At 44.2% G+C, this 10,026-nt stretch overlaps 1 protein-coding gene across 1 annotated transcript in view; it reads right to left on the bottom strand.

Annotated features, from left to right (window-relative positions):
• Positions 1-9,822, bottom strand: part of CWC22 (CWC22 spliceosome associated protein homolog) — a 58,383-nt gene extending 48,561 nt beyond the window's left edge. The window contains exons 1-4 of the mRNA XM_018561044.1: positions 9,613-9,822; positions 5,501-5,571; positions 3,449-3,587; positions 1,661-2,058 (exon numbers count right to left, since the gene is read on the bottom strand). Coding sequence (XP_018416546.1) covers positions 1,661-2,058; positions 3,449-3,587; positions 5,501-5,571; positions 9,613-9,639 — 635 coding nt within the window. The 5' untranslated portion in view covers positions 9,640-9,822. The remainder of the gene's footprint in view (positions 1-1,660; positions 2,059-3,448; positions 3,588-5,500; positions 5,572-9,612) is intronic.
• Between the last annotated feature and the right edge of the window lie 204 nt (positions 9,823-10,026).

The following is a 10,026-nucleotide window of genomic DNA, read 5'->3' as shown; positions in this document are numbered from 1 at the left end:
GCACAACAGCCCCAGCACACGGGGGGGGGGCCTGGCGCAAACAGAAATGTTTTTATTTACTCAAGCGATTACCAAAAACAATGGTGCCAAGTAAAGGTAACACACCACTGCTATCTAATGCCTAGGGTGTCTCAGCCACCAGGTAAAACCCATCAAAATACCCACGCTACTCAATTGACTAAAGTCAGATTAAAGTGGAATTACAGCCATATTTTTAATAGAATGGGAAAAGGTTAGAAGCTATATCAGGTTTTTACCAGTGTCTGAATCCCCAAGATTTTCCCTTTTTTCTTTATGTCTGTTTTGGACAGAGCAGAGAAGGATTTAAACACCCTGGGGTTGTTGTTGCCGTCTTTTTCACCACTGGGGAGATTCAACCCCTATGCTTGTCCTAGAGAGGTGTGATGCGAAATTCAAGATATCACCAGAACCTCGGGCACAGGTGTGGGGGGGCACAGCCAGCAGGGAGAAGTGGGGCGGCACAGCCTGCAGCTTCTCCTCTAGATCCCCGCTGCTCTCCCCCATATGCTGCGGGGATCCCAGGAGAAGTGAAGTGCTGAAGTCGGCGAGGGGGGCGGAGGAGAAGTCGCGGTGAGGAGAGAGAGACGCTCGACCACGATCGGACAGGCGGCGGCTCTCTCTCTGCTCGCCGCTCGGCCATGTTGCTGCGTCAGTGACTCCCTCCTCCGCCGGCTTCAGCGCCTCACTTCTCCTCGGATCCCCGCTGCATACAGATGGGGGAGAGCAGTGGGGATCCAGAGGAAAAGCTGCAGTCAGTGCCACCCCTCTGTGCGTGGCCGAGCAACGACGGATCGGTACATATCGGTGAAAAAAATGTAAATGTAAAAAAAAAAATAACACATCCTGGAGGCCGGGCGCATGACACCACATAATACCGAGCGTGCGCAGTGCTGGGTGACGTCAGTTTTTTTTCTTGCCTCAGGCGCATAAGGGGCTAGCTACGGCTCTGCCTGACATGGACATCTTCTTACTGCTATTGTGAATGGGGTCTAATTGCTTTTAAGGCCAAGGAAAAGAATGTGACTTATGTCACTAAAAACAATTTGCTGTAAAATGTATTCCGTGACAGAAATCTCTGGCACAGGAAAAGGCGTAAAATCCGCTCAACTGGGACTCTGAGAGAAGAAAAATTTAGGTTGTGATCCTTCCCCAAGAAGGTTTGGCTGGAGGCCCACAGAAATAGTACACAAAATTCAAATTGCCTCTTCTGACATATCAGATGGCACGGTTTCCAGCTACCTTTGAGGACTACAATAGACCTCCCATCTATGTTACGGAGAAGAGAAGGGGTTGTCTTGAGTCCTATTCTGGAGTGACAACGCTGCGCTTCCATACAGTACAATGAGTGAGCACTGTCACCCCTACAACAAGAATTGTGTTACTCACAGAACCACCTAGTGAAAATAGAAATCTGTTCTTGGATTTACATACTTCAGATGCTTGGATTTAGGCTGCTTCAATTCCCAACTGCAACAGCAGTCTTAGAAACTTTCATCTTCCTCCATCCAAAACAACAACATTGGATTGTACATTCAGATATTGAAAGCAGAGTCATATGCAGTCACACCATGCCCCACAAACAGTTATTTTTTACAAATTTCTTGTGGGGAAAACAGATTCACTGAAAAGAGACACTTACCTGCTCTTATCAGTTATTTGCTCTTGCATCATACGCAGCTTGGCAGGTGGAATATAAGCTCCTCCAGTCCGGGTAAGAATGGGATCCAAGTCCTCTTTCTTCTTCTTTACTGGAGGCTCTGCTGAATTTGGATCTTCTGATCTCTGTTCACTATTTCCACCTGGTGGAGAGGATCTATTGTTCCGTCTTCGCTCAGAGTCTCCTTCTGGGCCTCTTCTTGAACGGTCTCGCTCCCACTCCCTATCTGGTTCTCGTCTTGATCTGTCTCTATCAGAGTCTCTGTCAGGATCTCTCCTCGCTCTGTCTCGGTCATAATCCTTATCTACATCTCTTCTTGATCTGTCTCGTTCGTAGTCCCTACTTCTATCTCTTCTTGATCTGTCTCGTTCGGGGTCCTGCTCCAGATCTTTCCTCGATCTGTCATACTCTTTGTCCCTTTCCTTCAACCTGCCACAAAACAGATATAAAAACAGTATTAAAAACTAAACCAGAGAAACAATAATATGGAAAATCTTTAAAAGAGAACTATGGGGTAAGCGTTTTCCCCATAGTTCTCTTAAGGGTCACGGGAGGACATATACTAGCGTCCTCCCGTGACCCAAAGCTCGCGGTATACTGAGACCGCCGCCGCGATGGATCCCGATAATTATCGGATCCCAATAATGCTGTCGAGATCCACCCAGCTGCGTGAATGACAGCAGGCTCTGCCTATGTAGAGCAGGGGTCTCAAACCTCTGGCCCTCCAGCTGTGGTGAAACTACAAATCCCATGATGCAGCTCTCTTCGGGAGTCATGTCTGTGGCTGTGAGAATCTTGCAATGCCTCATGTGACATATACTAGCGTCCTCCCGTGACCCAAAGCTCGCGGTATACTGAGACCGCCGCCGCGATGGATCCCGATAATTATCGGATCCCAATAATGCTGTCGAGATCCACCCAGCTGCGTGAATGACAGCAGGCTCTGCCTATGTAGAGCAGGGGTCTCAAACCTCTGGCCCTCCAGCTGTGGTGAAACTACAAATCCCATGATGCAGCTCTCTTCGGGAGTCATGTCTGTGGCTGTGAGAATCTTGCAATGCCTCATGGGATTTGTAGTTCCACCACAGCCGGAGGTTTGAGACCCCTGATCGAGAGGCAGAGCCAACAGTACCCGGCCCCGTCCGTTCCGCCAGTCAGCGCTGGACGATCGGAGCAGTGAGAGGGGGGAATTACTACGAGGAGCGGTGACTCTCTGCAGGGAGATGACTGAGAAGTGAGTGAGCGACGGTATGTGTTCGCTCACTTTCCGATCTATTGAGCCGATGTGCGTTTCATTGTCACACGTCGGCTCGAACTATGAGGATGAGCGATTTGCACTCAACCTATAGTTCTCCTTTAAGGAACGTTACTTTCTTTAGCCATTTAAATAACTTCCAAGTGCAGATAATAAAAAAAAAAAGAATGAAATAATGGAGCTGACCATATGCAGACAGTTTGCATACATTTTTATCTTGATGCTTAAGTTTGATATCCACACACTGACTCCAAAAATATTTGTTACAGCTAGTGATGTGCATTCCCCATCCCACAGCTACAAGTAACAAAGGGGCAGGGAATTAACCGGCCACAACTGACTGGGACAGGAGGGGGGTGTATCACTGACAGTTTTGGACTCGCATGGGCGAACGCAGCACCAAGCCCACACACACCACTAGTTATAGCCATTATATTTCCCTGCACACCACATAACACCTAAGCCAACCCACTATCAGGGAAACTAGAAATCTTTACAAAAACTGTACGGAACACTTGCCTTGTATTCTCTGACCGGTCATATCGCCCATTTCTTGGCCGATCGTCATCATACTGCTCATGATCAGAGTATCCTCTGTTGCGATCAGAGTAACTTTTGTCATATGGAGATAGTGACCGATCTCTCTCTCGATACCTGCAAGAGATGTTAGAATTTAATGAAAATACTGCATTGCATGCCCTGTACATTCATTCTTCTTAAGATCTGACAGCTGTATCACAAAGATCTAACCACCGTGCTACAAACATTCATTTTCAACTGTCACATTACACTATATCTCCAGAATTCACAATAAGCTTGAAAAGCAACATCTTATCACTTTGACATTTAAAAAAAACCTATCGAGCTTGATTGGAAATCTTATATAAATAATCTATTGGGATATGTGTTTATAGAGAAGTTCCTGGCAGCAAACAAAATTAATGACCTGTTCAGTGTACTAGGGCCCCTTAGCTAAAGTAAGAACAACATTATCTGCAGTTCTTCCCTAAATGCACCTAGGACTACTTCTGCGAGGGACTACAGCAGCTCTCTGTTCGTAGCAAGATACATCAATCAACCTCCTGATAATGCAGAGAGCAGAGAAGCTAGAACCGCGAGTAATAAAGGGAAGGGGAAGATCAAGAAAAATGTGGGGACTTAGAGGAACCCTGAAAACCAGGAACACGTTGTTGATAGGATATCATCTTAGCGATGACACAACCTCCAGCCCTCCAAGGGAGAAGATCAGTGCAGTAGGCATAATCAGAAATACCAGCTGTAGTTTTTAAAGGAGAACTAAGTCTATCTCCCACCCTGACTGTCTTTAGGCATTCCCTGGAGACTCTTCTCTTCAGGGAAGCCTAACCCACCTCAACCTAACCACTGAACCATCACATTCTCAAACAATTCATCCCCACACAGTTACCTCCTCATGTATCATTTCCCCCTCCTCTTTCAGATTGTAAGCCCTCAGGGGCAGGGCCCTCCTTACCATCCTGTCTTGAATTGTATTGTAATTGTAATGTCTTAATTACATTATAAAGCGCTGCGCAAACTGTTGGCGCTATATAAATACTATGCAATAATAATAATAATAACTATGAGGTGAGTACTTTTCATTCACCTCATAGTTCTAGCCGACTTGTGACAATGAGACTGTCACAGGTCGGCTCAGTAGATCGGGAAGTGAGCTAACACATACTGGCGTTCACTCACTTCTCGATCATGTAACGGCTCTCTGCCATGACAGGGGAGGGGCTGGATTCCCCCCTCTCCACTCCGATCCTCCAGCACTGACCGGCGGAACGGACGGGGCAGGTACAGCTGGCTCTGCCTCTAGATAGGCAGAGCCAGCTGTCACTCACGCAGCTGGGCGGATCCAGCCATAATTGTCGGGATCCGCTTCAGCGTCTCAGTATATCACGAGCTGTAGCTCGCGGTATACTGAGCTTAGGGTGACGGGAGTACTCTAGTTTGTGCCCTCCCGTTACTCTAAGGAGAACTATGGGGAAAAGCCCTAACCCCATAGTTCTCTTTTAAGATTCATAGCAAAAATAAATGCCCATAAAGGCAAAGCAACAGGTTCACATATATGCCGCCCTTCCCATATTCACATATGCACATGCTCACTTTCCTGGTGCTTCCCTACCACTCTGTTCCTGCAGTGAGGGCACAGCCAAAGCAAACAGGTTAGCTAATAGATATGACAAAAGGTAAAACAACAGGAGGTACGCTTGCAGGCACAACATTAGCTGCCACATAGTTTTGTAAATAAACAGCACCATGGCAGGAAAAGTAGCATATAAAATGGAACATTAATGAGTTTTAAAATTTTAAACAGAGGCCCTAAGCAACCTATCTAAACAACTGCAGTCATGTCACCTCACTGAGAGCTGAAAGCCACCCTGTAGCACAACTTAATTAGAAGAGGAAGGCATGAAATACTACAAAAGCCTTTACTGAACATATGGCAGAAGCTCTTGTATCTGCTCCCTAAAAAATGATTATACCTGATCATGTGGGGTGATAAATATACAGACCAAAAGAGAATAACTAATACTATATACCTGTCCTCTGGAGAGGAGGAACTTCTTCGGCGAGAGCGGTAGGAGTCATGCTTGTCATAACTGGAGAAACTCTGAAATGTTCATTAAAGACATCTAGATCAGTTGGATAGTTACATCTATTATATACAAAAAGGAGGAACACTTTGCAAAACCACAAGATATATTTAATAGCAAATACAGAGAGAAAGGAAATAATGATTGCATACATGATATACAATTTACTATGACTGTCCTCAGGCTGCCTATGATCGAGAAAAGATGCAGAGATTCTGTTACAGTCTGTAGAGCACCATTAACTAGTAGCAAACCAGTGACTCAAAGGATGAAGGAAGGTGAGCGTGGAGCTGGAACCTTCAAAAACCAGCAAGCAATAGCAGCCCCCAAATTTCTATTAATGCTCATAAAAAAGGTAGAAGGTACCCTTGCACTTGAATTAAAAAAAACATACAAAAAACAAATGTGAAACTGCAAGAAATGTTAAGGTCAGACATATGACTAGGATGAGTTCTCCAGAGAAACAGTACAGTGCTCTGAGAAAACCAAGTAACAATGATGTCTGACACTTCTTTTAAGGTCCCATGCATGTGAGAACTAAGCTGCTCACAGTAGAATAGCTGTGGCTTGCTTAAAAAGGAGAACTATGAGGTGAGTGAAAATCACCCATCCTCATAGTTCGAGCCGACGTGTGACAATGAAACTGTCACACGTCGGCTCAATAGATCTGGAAGTGAGCAAACACATACCGTTGCTTGCTCACTTCCCAATCATCTCCCTGTAGAGAGCGGTGACTGTAAGTCACCGCTCCCCATTCCAATCTTCCAGCACTGACTGGAGGAACGGAGGGGGGCGGATAGGCAGAGCCAGCTGTCACTCGAGTAGCTGGGTGGATCCCAACAGCATTGTCGGCATCCGTCCCAGCTACGGCGGTCTCAGTATACCGTGAGCTGTAGCTCGCTATATAATGAGCTTTGGGTCACGGGAAGACACTAGTATATGTCCTCCCATGACCCTAAAGAGAACTATGGGGAAAAACACTGACCCCCATAGTTCTCTTTTCATTATTGTAATCTGTGCTGCTCATGTACTGCATACTCCTGACAGCAGCCAGGGAAGTCTTGTCTAGCTGCAGAAACTCCCTCACTGCCAGGTGTATGAGTGACTATGTGTTAGAACACAGGTTCTGGAAAGGGTTGGATGAGATGATGCATATCAGTGCAGTTTGCCGCACAAATTTAGAAAACGAAGGAAGCAACAGCTAGTGTACTCCAAGTAGATTTACATGACAGCCTAAAGATCATCACTGGGCAAAAATTTCTTTTACCTACCATGTTGCCATTTTTCACCTCTCTTTAACCCCTTCGTGACGGGAGACGTACAGTGTACGTCTTGTCACTTTGTGCCTATATGACTGGCCACGTACACTGTACGTGACGAGTTATATCAGGCTTTGTAATGCTGGTATCTGCTGATTCTCAGCATTTAACAGTCATTCATTAATGTCTCAGTATTGAGGCATTAATTAATGAAATAATTAGGCTTTTTGTAAAAGCTTCTTCCTTTCATTAATGAAAGAATGAAGCCGTTACATGCAAATAGTGGACCGCAATTTGCGATCCGGTATTTGACAGCTCAAAATAGCAGAGAGGCAGCAGTGACTCACCTCACCTCTCTGCTATTTGTTTTGACAGCTCGAGAGCCCGATGTTTAGATACATTTCACTCAAAAGATACAATGTATCTCTTTTGAGTGAAATGTATCATTTCTGATCGTCTAGGCGCGATGAAAGAGCTTTTAGTGAGATCTGAATCTGACTAAAGTCAGGATCAGTCTCTAAGGTTATTATTAGCTGTTCCTAAGTTTGGATCAGCCTAATAGCCAAATATAAAATAAAAAAGTTAATTTATCAAGCTGTCATAGTGATTGCTTGATATAAACTGACAAGAAAAAAAAAAGTTTTTTTATTTTATTTTTATTTTTTTTACAAAGTGTAAAAAAATTAAAATAAAGTGTAAAACAAAATTAGGAAAATATAAATTATATATAAATATATTTTTTATACTATAATTAATATAAAAAAATTCTAAAAAAAAATAATAATAATGAAAACTTGTGAAAAAAGTGTTTTCTTCTAGTTTTTTTCCTCATTTTTTTTATTTTATTCAAACTAAGTGAGGGGTTAGGTACACACATGTGATATAATTATATAGACCTATCTGTCCTCTAAAAAACAATATATAATATGTGTGGGTACATTTAGTAAGAAAGTATATTACTGACGTGCCGTACCACAATGACTCTTTCAGTCCCCAAAGTGATTTAGCATCTCTCTAGAAGACATATCCGTTTTTTCATTGATGCATCTTCCATCAAAATAAATGCATGAAAACATGCAATGACATTCTTAGGGCAAAGCAACAGGTTGCCTTTAAAAGAGAACTCTGGGCAAAACTTGTATTAATCCTTTAACTATTTGTTTTTGTCTAGGTGCTAAAATAAAAAGTGATACTCACCTGAACCTCGGAGCTGGCCAGTTGTCACAGCGCTCCCTCAAGTGGCAGTATGTCCCTTGGTGTCCTCACATCCAATACACAGTGTATTGGATATGATGACTTAAGGATCCTTAGACTGCTGCAGCAGCAGGGGAGCAAGGCTGGAAGGACTGGTGTAAGAGAAAGCAGCTCCGAGGATCGGGAAAGCATCACTTTTTCATTTTAGCACCTAGACGAAAACGAGCACCTAACCCTTACAGTGTGGTGGTGGCCCCACTGCAAGGGTTAATATACGTTTTGCCCAGAGTTCTTCTTTAACGCCATCCGGCTTTGTTCAGTGACAGGAGCCAAAAGAAACACAAAGTGCTTCTAGGTATGAAGGAGCATGTCATAGCACTGGGACAATCAGCACTTTCCATTGGTCCTGTGTGCATGTGATGTAGGGATCTTAGATTGTAACCTCCTCATGGAGGTTGAGTCCCTGAGGGTAGGGGCTGATGTGAACGTGCAATCCTATATAAAATAACAGTAATAATATATCATTTAATATAGGGGAAACTGTTTTTTTTTTATTTCGGTAATTTTTCCTTAATATAGTAAAAAAATAAAAACCCCAGTGGTGAATAAATACCACCAAAAGAAAGCTCTATCTGTCCCCAAAAAAGGGTATAAAATTCATTTCAGTACAGCGCTGCATGACGGAATAAATGTCAGTCAAAGTACCGCAGCGCTGAATACTGAAAAATGGCCTGGATGGGAAGGGGGTTTAACACAGCGGATGTCAACTGGTTAATGACGTCACCACCCTTGTAGTACATTACTTTCTCCAGCCCAATAATTGAAGGAAAGTCTGCTGAAGCCTGAGCATTGCACCTGCAGTGGTTGTAATGCTCTGCAGGCCTGAACACAAACATTATGTCTTTAAGGCCTCATGTGCATGCTTTCTGGGTCCAAGTATGGACACCCGTACCCACAAGATGACAGTGTACAGCCGACTCCCCCATAGGAAAGTACAGGCTGCTGTGCACAATCACACGCAGCACCTGTTCCTTCCGCGATCTCCCCCTTGTTTATGGGCGTGCACGCCACGTGTGAATGAGATCTTTAGCAGTGTTTGTGCGTTTATTTTATTTTTTCCCCCAAAGATGGACTATGCTTTTAAAGTGACTCTGCTGCTCAAGTAAAAGTTCCAGGAAATTGTTTCCCTACAAAGAAGCAAAAAAACACCAGCCTTTCCACTAATGAGAATTGCTATACTGAAGTTTCTTCCAAAACGAATATTTCCGGGAGTGTCGGTCACCTGGTTTCGTCCCCCACCCATTGGTTCCTCCCCCCAAACACCACATCGTACCTAAAGGTCACAGTACAGGCCGTAGGGGGTTGCGGGGGAACCACTGAGTGTAGCAAGTGCTCGTTTTTGAAAAAGCTTTCATTACAAATGTCCATTAGCAGGAGATTTGAATGTTTAACACTTTACAGTTATGTCAATGGATTTGATGTGACATAACACACTACGGCCACAGAAACGTATCATTAATGAGGCGCTTGGTTCCCCTAATAGTACCCTGTAGTGTGAGCTGTCGTTGTAACGATCAGATGAACACTGACTGCTATACAACTCACTCTGACTTCGGCCACACTGCTCTTCATGGCTCTCCTCCCACCGTATCCTTCGCTGAGTGATCTTCCCACCGATAAAGCCTGTCCGCGGACCCCGGTTGCCTACTTTCTCCTTCCAGGCCCCTCGTGATTCCACACACTTCACAACAAGCAACACACCGAGCTCCACACAGCGCGGATCTCCCACTTCCGGCTTCCACGCTTACGTCACTGACGTCACATGGACGGAAAACCGTACGGGACAAACATCTACAGTAAGCGTTAGCATTCTGGGACGAGTTTGCTGTACAAGACGTTGATTTGTTGTGAAGGTTTGCAAATACAGATACTACAGAGACAAATATTAATAAAGAACTAGCTGCCCTATTCAAATACATGAATGGCAACTGTAAAGTGTGTATATACTGCATATATGTA

This window comes from Nanorana parkeri, unplaced genomic scaffold (genome assembly GCF_000935625.1).
Source record: "Nanorana parkeri isolate BGI_ZX_2015 unplaced genomic scaffold, ASM93562v1 scaffold496, whole genome shotgun sequence".
In the NCBI taxonomy this organism is placed as follows: Eukaryota; Metazoa; Chordata; class Amphibia; order Anura; family Dicroglossidae; genus Nanorana; species Nanorana parkeri.
Note: the sequence above shows the minus strand (reverse complement) of the source record. Positions and strands in the feature narration are given on the sequence as shown.